The sequence below is a fragment of the Candoia aspera genome, chromosome 3 (genome assembly GCF_035149785.1).
Source record: "Candoia aspera isolate rCanAsp1 chromosome 3, rCanAsp1.hap2, whole genome shotgun sequence".
Classification (NCBI taxonomy): domain Eukaryota; kingdom Metazoa; phylum Chordata; class Lepidosauria; order Squamata; family Boidae; genus Candoia; species Candoia aspera.
This window is the reverse complement of record NC_086155.1, coordinates 161,351,485-161,366,600: the sequence shown is the minus strand read 5'-3', so window position 1 is coordinate 161,366,600 and position 15,116 is coordinate 161,351,485. Positions and strand designations below refer to the sequence as shown.

Genomic DNA, 15,116 nt, shown 5'->3' with positions numbered 1-15,116 from the left:
CAAGTAGAAATATATATGCTAAAGATTTGAAATAAGCATGTCTATAGACAACATGCTTTCAGAATCATTTAGGAACATCCATATTTAGCTTTTGGACGAACCTATCAAACAAGGAATAAACTACTAAATTTTGACACATAATCTATAATATACCCAAACTCTAATATCATTAATACTGTAAAGGGCTTTCTGCAATGCTTTCATACCATTTTCAGCCTTGGCTATTGCTTACAACATAGTAATAGCTTGGACCATTTCTAGAAAATGACCCAAATTAAACAACTTTAATAATTAGTATTATGCAGTTGTCAAATGTTTATCCAATTTGGAAATGGAATGTAGTCATCAAATATTATGTCCATGATTTCTATACACTCAGGAATAGGAAAGGGGAAACATTTTAATGCAAATTTATTTAATTTTATTTTGTAAACCAATAACAGAGAGTATGTGTTGCCCTTCTGTAAAGCCTTAAACAGCCTGTTTTTTCCCCTGGGCTTGGGAGATGAACCATTCTGGTAAATGGTTTTGGAATGAGAACATAATGCAATTGGCCCCAGATGTGGTGTATGTTCATTGGTTCATTTTGTTCCATGTTTAATTCTCTGTTAGTAGACCACAGTTGCAATTTGTGAGTTGGGAGGTAACGTAAATTGATTAAATAAATGAATAGTACCACAATTAATTCATGTATCTAGCAAAACATTCAAGAGTAGGCAGCACTGTGTATTTTAAAACTATTTTAAATTTAAAATGAAAATGTTCTTAAAACTAAGCAACAAAGCAGACTTGAAAATTTCAATTCATGTAGAACTTATGAGCTTCTAACTTACCACCAGATGCATTGCTTATAGCAGATCCTGCTGATGCTACCTTTGACACCGCAGCGGGATTATATGTCCAAGAAGTTCCACAAACCTCTACTTTTAAGTCACTATCTGAGTAGATCTGCTGGACCCTTCCAACTTTACCTAAAGTCTAGATTGAAGAAATCTATTATTTATAAAACCACTATCTTACATAGATACTTTATTGTATATTTCAATAAAGCTCTGTGAATGTTGACTTAACAATGAATGACTGCAGATCAATCACTGCTGTATAAAAATGAAACTATTTAAAATTTCTATTACGATTTCAGTAAAATATTTGTATTATTTTTCAACAGATTCAGGAATTAAATAGTCCAACTCATTTTGGTTAAGTGATCATCTACTGGATGATCTTCACATTTTTAAGATGACTAGAAATTTATTTTTAAGATTGTACAAATGTGTAATCCTAGAGGATAAAAAGAAAGGTTGGCTGGTTGGGAGGATGAATGTTCTAATTTGTATTCAATAATATACATATTCAATATTCATATTCAATAATGTACATCCCTAAAAACTAGGTGGACTTAATTTCTCCATCAAGCTTCATTCCAAATTTATTACTGTCCCTTAGTTATGTCATAATGGTAATTGTTAGAGTAAACCAACCAAGCAGAAAGTCATTTCCTCCCCTTTGGGTTAATTATACCTGATAATCAACAGGATTTATCCAGAAAAAGAAACTTATCTCCAATGGAGATAAATTTACATAATTCTCTAAAATTTCACTGTCATTCACTGCAGGATTTCCGTTCAGCCCTGAAATAAACTAATCCACATTTTAATTTGAAATGACATAACAACATATTTATATAAACTTACAGGAAGCATTGCTTCAGCCCATTCACCATGTCCTCTTTGAAGCAGCTTAATTCTTTCTAAGTCATAACAAACTTGGACAAGATCACCCACTTGAAATTGTGAAGTACCACCTTCAGCACCTTGCACAGCATCTCCACTTCGGACAACATTGGCTTTAGTAAGAACAGCAGGGTTAAAGGTCCATCTAAAAAGTAACAATAACTTAAAATATTATTATGGCAAGTGATTTTATAGTTTTATGAAAACATAACTGAATAGTTCACTGTTGCTCAGTTTTGCTCCACATTTGCCCCACATTTGCAAAAAATGCTTGATTCTGAAATAATGCATTAATGCTTGCAGGGTGAAGACTATTAGCTGAAGTGAGAATTATTCATTTTTTTTTTTTTAATCAAGCAATCTAAGGGCAATCCAGTAATTTACAAGTCAGTTACGTTAAGGCTTATTCTGAGTAAACTGGCTGATAAACTGGTGAATATCAAGTATGTAGTAGAACAAATCTTATAAAAAGAAGAAGAATCATAGTTCTCAAAAAGGAGATCTTACCTCACTACGGATCTTTCAAAGCATTACTAACTATGTAGTTAGGGCGAGCTGACAGATAAAGCTTATTTGAATGTTCAAAAACTTTTGACAGTTTTTACTAAAGCAAACTTAATAGTCATGGACAAAAAGGAAAGGTTGTTTCATAAGATGTTAGTTGGTTTAGAAGAGAGAGCACAGGGTAGGAATAAATAGGCAGACTAATGGATGGATCTAGGAAACAGAGCTGATGTTTTAAAAATGTGTTTGTACCTTTACTGAAATTAATTTGCTTATCAATTATCAGTAAGCTAGTTGTCTGCTGACAGTACTAAATACCAAGCTAACAACAACAATAATCAGTAGCAAAGTTGTAAAGGAACGTAGAGATGGACTTGGGAAAGGAATGGATGAACCATTAAGGGAGGAGAAACAGCAACTCAGTCCCGGGAAAGAGGAAAACATGAGAAAGAAGTTCAAAATAATCCTGCCTTGATTTTGTTTAGCATAAACTAGGGCTGAAAGAAAATTTGACAGGCTTTTAAGACTCTGTTATTATGTCCTATAACAATATAGCAGCATTCCTGAAATCCCTGTGGTGTCTTTTTCCTGACCTAGCCTATCTCAAAGGCATGTACTCCAAGAGTATGGCAAACTTGGAGAATGGAAATTAAAATAGCAAATATAGTTCAATATAAGCTAGAGGGAAAACAGTATCATAACTTCATACACATATGCGCACACACAAAAAACAGCATGTTAGGTTGTAGTGACTGACTAGAAAAGGAATCTTAAGCTGTAAAACACAGCTGAGAGAACACTGACTCAATGTGTGGCAATTGTGAAAAAAGATAAATCCATGTTAAGTATTAGAGATATTCTCTGAATTCAAAGTAGTCTGTTCCAATTCAAAAAGAAGCATTAAAACTCTGTTTTGACATTACCAGAGCTGTTTCAAGTTCACTCTGTTTGAGCTTGGAACATTTCTAGCAAAGCTGCTGTGAGTTGAAAACAAACTGTTTTAAACCTGAAACAATTGTCTGAACTCAGAAAAATGTCCCCATTGAAAACATTTTGCACATCTCATCTAAAGATAATTAAGGATTTAAAAACATATAACTGCCAATATCACAATCCTGCAAAATGCACAGAAAAGTCAAAGCAAAATTTTCTAGTAACGAAAGCAGTTTGACAATCAAACCAATTGCCCAGGGGAGTGATGGGCTTCTTCACTGGATGTGTTCAAACAGAAGCAAGAGAGTCATCTGGCAGGAGTAGATTAATTTGGATTTCTGCATGAAGCAGGAGGTTGGAATCAAGGGCCTAAATGGCCCCTTCCAATTCCATAATCAAGACACTGGAGCATCTTCCCTTTGCGGAAAGGTTAGAAACGTGGGAATTAAGCAAGTTACTGTAGTATGTTGTAAGGAAAGTAGACAGAAAAAAAAATTGCTTTCTTTGTCATACTGTTAAAGAGGTTCTAAACTAAATGTTTTAAACAGGCACTTCTCCAGTCAAAGTAAGTAGCAAATGTACAAAGCTTTACAAAAATAGAAATAATCTTTATTGTATTATGTAGTATGCAACATACTGTATATAAAACAAAGCAAAATTAAGGAACATGCTATTGATATTTATACTTCTGTTGCAAGAAATAAAGAAATGGGGTGAATGACATAGAATGAAGAAAAAATGGAAAATGTAAAAAGATATTTCTGTGCTATATTAACTATTATGTTCCTGAGAATTCTATTTGAAGTTTTATTTTATATTATCTATATACTACTAAAACTCTCATTGTGTTTATCTGTTTGTACCTTTAAGTTAATCCAAACGGTTAGGGTGCATTATACCACAATTTTTGAATCAAGGTACCTAAAATCCGCTAACTTAAAGAATACATTAAAAAATCTGGGACCCATTACTCTCGTGGAATTGAAATTTCCACAATGTTCAGACCAGTTTTATTCGCAAAGTTGTGGCTGTTGGTGTCCCTGCAGTCACGTGATCGTGATTTCCGACCCTCGCTGCCAGCTTCCCAGAAGCAAAGTCAATGGAGAAGCCAGCAGGAAGTCAGAATTCTCTCCCATTCCCACTGCTTTTTTGCCCGCTCATGGTCATTCTGTTCATCTGTTTAGGTAAATAAAAATTGACTTATTATTGAAGTTCGCCTGCACTACAATTATTTTTGTATTTATGATATATACTCTTTTTAGATGAGCATGGGACAATCCAGCATTGGGGCAAAAAAAATATGGTCAGCCTAAAATTTAACGTTCATTCTGGTCATATCAGACTGCACTACTTTTCTCTCAAAGGATGACCCAATGGGTTACAGGGTTGTCTAATATATTTTGTTTATATACACATATCAAAAGAAATAAACTACTTTTTCTTATATGTTATAGTGTTTTGATGTGTTGATAGCAAAAGTAATGCAGATTACCCACAGTCTGTAGATTTTCAAGCTGCTATTTATTGGTGGAATTATTTCTGGGTAACACTATTCAAGACAATGAATATGAGGTAAAGCTAGCAAAATGTCAGCACTTTTATTGTTGCACATTACCTGGAAGTCATTTCACGAATATGGATTAGTGTTTCCATTCTTGTTTGGATATCTTGGATGACTCAACAGTAAATTTAAATCACTAACTGTACACTTGCATAGTAAGAAAAATTTGCTTTATAAAAATTGAATTAATATACCTATTCCCACTTGGATACTGTACAACAATGTCATGATCTTCATCAATACCACAAACTGTGCCAGTAGTTGTTAAGGTTTCAAACATTCCATCAGTCCATCCTCCATGACCATGTTGCAATGACTGAACAATTTCTAAGTCAAGATCAATGTTCACTAGATCACCAATCTGTAAACCACCAGGATTTCGGTTGCCATTCTGTTCACCTAAAGTTAGAATTTAAAGAGAACGTATGTTTTGGAAATTTCATTCACAAAAAAAAGAAATACATAATTCATTATCATATAAAAGGATATGTTTATATTTTATTTATTTATTTTATAAATTTATTCACCACCCATCTCTCCCTCACAGGGGGACTCTGTTGCTGTTTTAGCAGTCTAATCCTATTAAAGTGGAAACTAAAAGTGCAATCAGGTAATAGTATTATCATTTCATTTAACAAAGTTATGTAATTATAGTCTAGAAAAATACAATAAATATTAAGTAAAATGTTCTGTGGGGGGAACAAATAATATTCTATCCTTCCACACATGATTGCTGTAAAGGATTCTGAATTCTACAGTGTAAGAAGACAAACAAAACCTGCCTGATAACTCTGGAGGGGAAGGACACATATAACAAATATCAGGTTCTTCTCTTTTCCTTGGTGTGAAGGGAATCAATATATTGGCACAATAAAGGATGCTATTTGTTAGAAGGCACTAGTATCAGCAGAAAGGGTAGGCTTGGAGCCTCCTTCAAGAAGTAGAATTTAGAGGCTCCAGGTCATCTCATAGTAAGATCACTCCACGTTCTTATCAGATGCTACATTCCAGCTGCAAAGGTCACATTATAATTTACATTGCCTTTCTAATTCATATATATAATTTCAGAGGGTATATAACCTGTAACCTTGGTGCCTTGGGGCTCGTCTGCATTCCTTGGCTAGGAGCCCAGTGATCAAGTATCTATGCATGCCAATAAACAATACTCATTTGTTGCCTCTATCTTCAAGTGTTATGGCTCCTTATGGAAGCAGGCATTTTTCCTATAACCATTCTCATTAGATTAATGTCGTCAATCACCTATTAGATTGCATACACACATGTCCCTTTACTTTTACACACTAGTTATGTATCAGAATTCAGATTTTGCATCTTCTAACTTACCAAGCACAGGGCAGTGGTCTCGGTAGAAGGATCCTCCTTTTGAATCCTGGACACATTTAAGGTCTGACTAGAAGAAATAAAAAGTCATACAGAGAACTTAACACAGAAACAAAATATGCATTATAATGATTTTGTGAGATAATATTTATTATGACCTGATAAATGGTACTCTTAAAGCTTTCCTTCAGTAATTCATAAGGAAATAATAGATTATGGTACTTTGCCACAGATGTTAAGACTATTCTAAACTATAGATACTATCTGGAAAATAGGCCCTGGTTTTAAGCGGGCATTCATACTTTGCCATTATAACTCAGGACACTGAAAGGTTAGTACATGTTTACTCAGATGTACTGTGTGATTATTTTAAGTGGGCTTATTACCAGTAAATGTGTAAGGAATTATAGCATAACTGCACTAACTCTGCCCCATTTGCTCTATAGTTCAGGGCAAACAAACAAACAAACAAACAAAAAGATTAGGGAACTCTGCCATTTACTCTGTAGTAAATCTACAGAAACTATTTGGAAAAAGACCAATTTGGAAAACTATTTGGAAAAGGATTAATTTCAAATTAAAACTCAAGCTTTGCAACTGTAACTCAGGATCATTAAAACTCCTGGTTGATATGGATATGATTATCAATATTTTCATTTCTTTCTCATTTTAATCATACCAGTTCCTTCTCTGTCCCCATTCAACAAATAGAAGGCCTTGTCCAACTCAGGTACATTTATCCCTTATAAAGCCAGTGATGATGCTGGAACAGACAACAATTTCCCCAAACATTTGGGAACTTGTATGTTTTCAAAGTCAAATAAAATGCATAAAAATAAGGCAACCTTACAAAATTATAGGATATACAGACAAATTATCTAAAGAGTACCTCCAACTAATATACCTAGCAACAAATTCTAATACTTTTCCTCTTTCCTAATAGTTGTTCTTGCCATGCCTAGTCCAAATAGCAGCCATCTGGCTATCTCTGAAGCAACTGCCATTGGCCAAAGGTCATTCAAGGCATATACACTAAAGTAGGAAGCAAACGGAAAGAGAACTGAGTTTTAATTCATATCAACTGAACCTCAGGGAACAAACAAAGGGACAGGTGGTGTATACCCCAACCATGTGCTGCTACAAAGATCTCTCTGTTTCTTTATTATCAGGAGAAAAAAGCCCCAGAAAAGTAAACTGGCAGATGCACGATGAAAAGAATAATAACTTATCCTCTGAATAATATAAATCTATTATACAACAATCTTTAAAATGGAAGACCAGTAACTGATCCTTCCAAAATTCATAACTATACCATACTAGATAGAACCTCTGCATTTGCACATTCGTACCCTGTAATTTTGTGACAGGAACAAAGAAAAAGAATCAAAGCATGGAGGAAAGCATGTACGTACATGGCAAATCACTAAGCTATTTTAAACAAGTAAACTATAGTTATATTTGAACATGCAACACCATGAATTTTGGATGCAAAACTTTTCTAAAAGTGATTTTAAAATCAACAACATGCATTGGCTGATTATGCTCTGTTTGTGTTGCAACAGTAACATGATCAGGATAAAAGCATGTTTATAATTATCCATAATTTTTAATCCAAAAAAGTACATTTTTCCCTGAAAAAAAGGAGCCAACATTTGCATGACAGCATTTTATTTCTAAACAGAAAATGGGAGCAACTTGCATCTTGATTAGGATATACTGCCAATTTTTATAAAGACAATAGACTGTCAATTTTCAGTAAAACCAATTTTCATAAGAAAGGAATAATAATTTTACTAATGCTTAAAAATGCCCATTAACCATACAACTGTACCAATTACCTTCATGTTATATAATACATAAAAGAAAATTGATTTAATTCTTCATTTAAGCAAAGAGGCATATATTCATTTCTGCTTGCAGAAATAAGTCATCTATTTAAAACACACAGACACATGTACACTTGAAATAAAACAAAATAAAATGTTAGCAGTAGTGATTATGCCCTAGCATCACTGAAACCAAAATTAGAAGTTTGTTACTCAAGCAAGAAAATTAAAGTCCACAATGCATTAATGTATCATGAATAATCCAAATATTTAACTACATAAAGGATGAAAATAAACACAGAACTGTATTACAACAATCTCTACAATTAAACATATTAGCTGTATTTTATAGAAATAAGTCATCTATTTAAAAAAGGCAATACTACAAATACAGAGACAGAAGCCAGCTTAAAAATTAGTCTGCATGTTTAATAAACTAAGATCAGACTTATGCATATGCATTAGTTATCCCTACAGCTGTAGGAACAATGAAGTGCCTAATAGCATGCAAACTGACAGAAGGATAACACAAAAGACAATTAACAGCACAGCACAGGCCATTTTTACTGCTTCATCATGAAATACTTTTGTTCTTTGTATTGTTTTACTTCTTACCATGCCCTCAAAGCCCACTCTGTAAAGGTTTTTAGCTCCATTGTCCCATAAAACATATGCTGCACTATGTGGACTTGATGCACTCCAATCTTGGATTTCAGTTACCTAGCAAAATAAAGAAGGATACACGTTTACTGCAGAAAAAAAAAATCATGGCCATCGCACAATCAGCAAAAATAGGATCAGCTTATCCTTCTAAAAACACTGAACTCATTACACCTAAAAAAATCCTGCCAATAAATTACAACACAATTCTATCCTGATTTTTTTTTTAAAAAAGGAGCAAAGAGCAAAAACTATGAAAAGAAAACAATTAAAGTAGCAGTTAAAAAAACAATATTCTATGCCTTTGCATTGATGACTAAAGATATGGGAGACCAATGGAACTCTCCAAAGACCACCAAGTAAAACAGTGACATCCCTCCCATACCCTGCATCAAGTTATTGTATCAACCATCCAAGAATGACCCAAATCATTTAAATACAGTGCCCCAAGTCCTGTCTGGCAAACTGTTAGAAGGATACTATGGTCATAGCTATCAAACACTACTGAGTAATCCAAAAGAATAAGCAGAAACTCACTGTTTATCTATTTCCCAAAGGTCATTCACCAGGGTAACTACATCGATTTCTGTCTTGTAACCAAAAAACAAGACTGCATTGTGACCCAGGATCATCTATGTGTTGCAAGATCATGCCCCAAAGCCTAATCAGAAACTAGCTTAAACTCAGTAAGGTTCAGTGGGTCTATTGTTATTTTTTAAAAGGAATATCAGCACTGCTGCTTTTTACAGGCAGTACTATCTTCTGTCAGTTATATACCACCTATAGTATGTGACCTAGGTAATGAAGTCCCACTCAAATGTTAATTACAAACAGCAAGAATATTCATGGGAGGCCACATATTTTCAAACAGACTGCCCATAAGTTAAAAAGGATTGGGTCAAAATTTACAATACACAGTCAAAGATAGATGAAGGCAACCATAATATTCAAGTGATCCACTAAACATTATTTTATCAATTTGTCTGAGTCAGATTAAATAGAATCTTTACCAAGAAAGAAGTATTACTGGCCATCATTGCAACTGTAATGGACAAACAAGCTTTCTGCCATAAATCACCTCTTAGAAATACACTATAGTCTGGTTTTATCATACCCATTATGAATTTTTTACCACTACCCATTCACCAAATAATTTTATTACTATCATCACCTCAGTGTACTAAAGAATCACCACATTAGCTCAGTGAGTCACAACAGGATAACTCAGCAATCATATCAATTTCTTTTTTAGGGGGATGGGGAACAAAGAAAGATTGCCAGTTAGCAGTCCACAGAAACATCAAAGATTCATTCGTATCTGTAAGCCTCCACTGGTAGGAACACATAATGGATATACTCTGTCACTAGTCCAAATTGAACCAGTTCATGAGCTGTCCATAATAGGGGAGACATCAAAGGTATTCTGAACTCTTACTTTGCCCCTACGTCCATTGCCACCATCCTGATCTTCCCATTGCCAATCAACTCCTCGTACCACCCTGGCACCTGTAAAGATTCCTCTTGCAGTGATTTTCTTTGATTTACGGCGAGATTCCAGCAATACCCTAAAATTTAACATAAATGGTAGGTTAAAGAGATGCCCAATCAAAAATAAGTTTTTAAAAAATGTTTTATTGTCAAAATTTAAGGCCTGCTTTAACTTAAAATAATACATTTCAGTTTAATGAACATTTCAGATGCAGAAGTTTTTCTAAATATTATAGTTTCATAATGATACACATTTGTTAATAGGTGAAACAGTTACCTTTCACTTCCAGGTGTGGTTATTCTGTAAAAGCGGTGTCTTAGATGATGTTTATCCCCATGATAACATACTGTGCATAAATCATAATTTGTACATTCTGCACATTTCCATCGAATACCAATTATTGGTTGCTGGCGACAAGTATCACACATAGTCCCATCATGTTTAATCCCTGCAAATAGTTATACAATTAATGTAACATTTTGAACAGTACATATGAAGCAAACACAAAAAACATATACTGGAGTCTAGGCATTGACTATAATACCATAATTTCAATTACTTTTCAAACCACACTCTATAATGCCCACATTATTCAATTTAATAACATAATAGCTTCAGATACTAATTATGGCAAGTGGCCAAATATGAATTTGTATAAGCTGCTGGGGCTATAACTACATATTAAAAACAATCTGATCTACCAGATAGGCAAATTCAGTACTGTTTAGATATTAGAACTGAACATCAGTATTATTAAAATTTATCATACAAATATATTTAGAAAGCAGTCTATAGTTCTAGCCACTGTATCTCAAAAAAGAATGTAGTCATTTTAAGTCAAATGGGCTTTTCTCTTCATGGCATAGAAAGAACAAGTACAAAGTTTTTATCTCACAAAATAGCAGAACTAGGAATCACTGAATGAAATTAACAAGGAATAAAGAACAAACAAGGTCACAGAGAGGACCAGCATCCTTAAGAGGGCACCTATGACACGTTTGCTGCTTGTGTCTGAATTCTTCTCATCATCATGTGTTCCAATTAATAGGTGACAAGAATGGTCCATCATTATTATTTTGCCTTCCCTATTTCAAAATTTAGAGCTGGGCCTACAAAACACAAATGCTGCATTGAATCTAATGGATAGTTGATCTAGCCTGGGATTTCCTATAGTTTTATGTATTTTCAGTTTCAAGGGAAATGGCATAATTTCCAAATCTGGATTTTCCCCTGCAGTTAACCTCTTCTAAGCAAATAGGTAATAAACTTACAATAACAGAAACATTGAGCCCATATATAAGTTTATGTTGAATTGTGATTGATGAGTCTGTTTTTATGCTGGCTGCTATTTCTTGTGTTTTCAGTTTTTCTGTTTTCTTCTAATATTGTAAGCCACCCAGAGTCATGAATTTGAAATGGGTAGCATATAAATTGAAATAAATAAATGTGTTTGTATAATGAGCATATTTTGTAAGAACACTTAAAGGTTTATTTCAGACAATATATATATCTTTAAATGATAGCTGAAAGCCAACAGACAATTCAAGATTTTTTTCTCACTTAAAACATATTAATGCAATGTATTTTTTTAAGGCAACACTTCCTAATTTAGAGATTATATCAATACAAGATACCTACTTAAATTCCCTTTGGGGGAAATGTTTTTATTGTCTCAAATAATAAAATTGAAGATTATGTTATAACAAGTTCCAATTTTTACTAGACCAAACAAAAAAATTGCCAATTTTGGGATGTATTTTTAAGACTAGCATATCTAAGAATGTCTTATTGAAATAATACCATGCAGGGGATATTTTCTTCTCAATGAAGAGATATTGCCTGTGCTACATAAATAGGGATGTAACATTTAGTTGGATTGGGTATTTAAGTTTACAAGCAATGAGATTTGTTTCTACCTACCCAGCAACTGTTTGTCAGAGGATATATATTATGAAGTTGTCACTGCTAAAACAAGTTATTATGAATATCAGGGGTCAGGCAGGCAGAAATTTTAGGAGCGAAATCTAGGAAATCAGAGGATTCCCCATTCTTCCTTCTGACCTTACTTGAAGCCACTCTGAGGTGAAGAAACCATTTCACCCTTACCAAGATAATACAGCCTTGTGGTAAATTGCCTGAGAACTTTTTGGTTCCCTCCTTGATTTCTGCACCAGAAAGACAAGTTAGAGATCAGTCTGGAGTCCTACAATACTATGAAAAATGTATGGAGTAAAAGGACTTGAAAGTTGAGCAAGAAACTGAGCAATTCCCTGGTCTACCATCTATCACCTGAGATTTTAAACTATTGTTACACAAGAATATATATGGTTACCTTTGTAATCAAACATATAATACTAATTTTATAATCAAATTCCTATAGTATTACAATGATTTGCATAAGTGGTGACATTAATTAAACAATATTAAAATGACTGGATTTTATAACATTATTATTCTAGAAAACTTGATTCATCTGAAACTGCTAAGAACACTGGCCCATAACATAACAAAGATGAAACAACAGATGTTCACCAGCTTCTATATTGTAATTATTTTCTATTCAATATTAATAATACAGTCATTTATACCTAAAAAGGACAATACCATTAAAAACTATAAAATATTTGATCAAGGGATCAAAATGTGTTTTTAAAAGCTATAAATAAAATACTTGATCAAGGGAATAATATCTGATCAAGTATACTCTTACACTACAATCCTATGTGCGCTTACATGAGAATAAGACCCACTAAACTGAAGGGCAACTGGAACACTTGTTTTATAATATGAACATGATACTTCAGTAGTAAACACATCGCTTGCACATTTAAATCTTAAGGGAAAATATGAAGGAACTGAAAGTATGAGCATTAATCTCACCAGTCCTAAGTGCTGTCTTGTATATTTACAATTCTGATACAACTTAATTTGTCTTCTATCTAGTAGTGCTAATTATATTGTTAATTGATTACTAAAAATGTATAGTTTAATGAAATGAAAGTTTTCTACAGAGGTATAAGCGCAGTCTTTTTTTCCATCCCACATCTCTGAGTTTAAACATTGGTTCCGTGTTCACCAATACAATGAGAATCCTAACATGTATCTCTTAATTATTAAAAAATGGAGCTGCCTTCAGTAGGTAATTCTTCAATAATAAAAAGGACAGTCCTGTATATATCAGAAGTATCATTAATTCAGTGAAGACTTATTTCTAGGAGGATTATGTTTTTCATGAACGTTACAATAACTATTATTTGGGAAAACAAGGCCATTAACAATCCACATTTCCTCACTATTGTAAAATAGCAATGTAAACATAAATTTACTTTCCTGTTACTGAATATGCTACAACGGACATCTTCTCCAAGACTAAATATATCTAAGTATTGGGATAAAACTTTCCAAACCTGAATCAAAAACTGTTTTAAAAAAGTGAGTAACTCACAGTGACATAGTGACCTAATCATGAAGATAAAAAAGAATTCTCCAAACATCCAACTCCAGAACTACACTCTTTAAAAAACGATGCTGAAATTGTGCCTGTTGAAACAGGGCATGACTATATTGTAAGACAAAAGACGCCTTACTACTTCTGCTTTAAAAAGTCCTTTTTATATCTCTCCAGGCCAAAGTTGCAGTCCAACCATGCATCTTAGAAGTGTATGTCCCATAGAATAAAGGAGGTCTTTCCCCACTAAACTGAAGAGCAAAACTCCAATTCTTACTGAGAAAGAAGTTCTGACTGAACTTCTTGCATAGAAACTATCCTCCAAAGGCAAATCTATACATGTAGGACTTACTCCCATTATAAGGCAGAGGATGCTCTCCATCACCAATAACAACCTGCATTTTCACTCCACACACTTATGCAGGGAAATAAGTTCAACTTCACTACACCAGACCTCTTTCCTACTAAGTGTGTTCTGACGCTTCGCATTTCTCTGTGCTGACTACTGACTGAGCTCTTATGCCCCCCCCCCAACTTTTGCCATAGGCTTCCCCGTTTACACCCCGCCCGGCAGGGAGCTCTTTAATGACGATTAGAAGCCCCAGGGACAGGAAAGGCCTCGTCTGACAGTCGCCAACAGCCGTCAGCCCGTCTTGGGAAATCTCCGCGCTGGGTGTCCCGATAGCGCTGGCGCCAGCACCCGCGCCAGCGGCGGGGAGCCTCGCTGGCTTTAAGGAGGGTCCGAACCCCGCGCACATCTCCCCAGAGCCCGGCCCCGGGAAGGGCCCCGGCTCTCCCGCTTCTCTCTCACCGGTGGGCGCGCTGTCGAGGATGCGCAGGTCATAGGCTCCCGAGCAGCGGTAGTTGGCGGCCGTGCCGTTGTCCCAGACCACCACCACCTCCTCGGGGCTTTCGAAACTGCGCACGGTGCCCACATGGCCCTCGCCGCCATCCTGCTTCCCCCACTTCCAGTCGGGCCCCCTCACGACCCGGGCCCCGACGCCCTCCACCATCACTCGGTTGTTCCTCGAGTTGCTCATTGTTACTCAGCCGCCGAGGGCACCCCTCACGCAGCGATGAGGCCGGGAGCCGCTGACGCCAATAACGGGAAAACGGAGGCACCAGAGCCGCAGGGATGCCTTCACAGAAACGCCGGCACAACAAAGACCGGGAACCGGAGCCAGCCAGCTGGCCGGCCGGTCTCCTCCAGTAGGGCGGATGGGATGCGGCCTCCGCCAGCGGAGCGCAACGTTCGCGATGAACACTCTCCCCTCTCCCGCCCCCCAGTGGTGTCGCCCAACCCGGAGAAGCTGGCGGCGCTTTCTACAGGTTCGAAAAGGGGGGCGAACCTGGCGCTTCGACTGCTACATCCGGGCACCGTGGCAGTATCACCACCCCGGCCTTGGCAGTGGAGGTAGGGCACAGGGCTCTCCTGCGCATGTTCCGATCCTGCAGCAGGAGAAGGGAAGGGCCCCATTCAGAACAAAGGGAGGAGAGACTCCGTACGGACCTCTAGGGAAACGAGTTGTGTATTGCATCGGCTACGGCCGAACTTCTGGATTTGCAGCGGTTGAGGGCTGTGCCGAAATGTGGCTGCGCCTGAAAGCTCTTTCAGCATAGG

The 15,116-nt window shown here is 36.0% G+C and overlaps 1 protein-coding gene across 1 annotated transcript in view; it reads right to left on the bottom strand.

Moving 5' to 3' along the window:
- The window catches only part of MIB1 (MIB E3 ubiquitin protein ligase 1), a 50,217-nt gene extending 35,320 nt beyond the window's left edge, over window positions 1-14,897 (bottom strand). The window contains exons 1-8 of the mRNA XM_063299175.1: window positions 14,307-14,897; window positions 10,324-10,495; window positions 9,994-10,123; window positions 8,514-8,618; window positions 6,076-6,142; window positions 4,926-5,130; window positions 1,695-1,878; window positions 834-978 (exon numbers count right to left, since the gene is read on the bottom strand). Coding sequence (XP_063155245.1) covers window positions 834-978; window positions 1,695-1,878; window positions 4,926-5,130; window positions 6,076-6,142; window positions 8,514-8,618; window positions 9,994-10,123; window positions 10,324-10,495; window positions 14,307-14,535 — 1,237 coding nt within the window. The 5' untranslated portion in view covers window positions 14,536-14,897. The remainder of the gene's footprint in view (window positions 1-833; window positions 979-1,694; window positions 1,879-4,925; window positions 5,131-6,075; window positions 6,143-8,513; window positions 8,619-9,993; window positions 10,124-10,323; window positions 10,496-14,306) is intronic.
- Window positions 14,898-15,116: the final 219 nt, after the last annotated feature.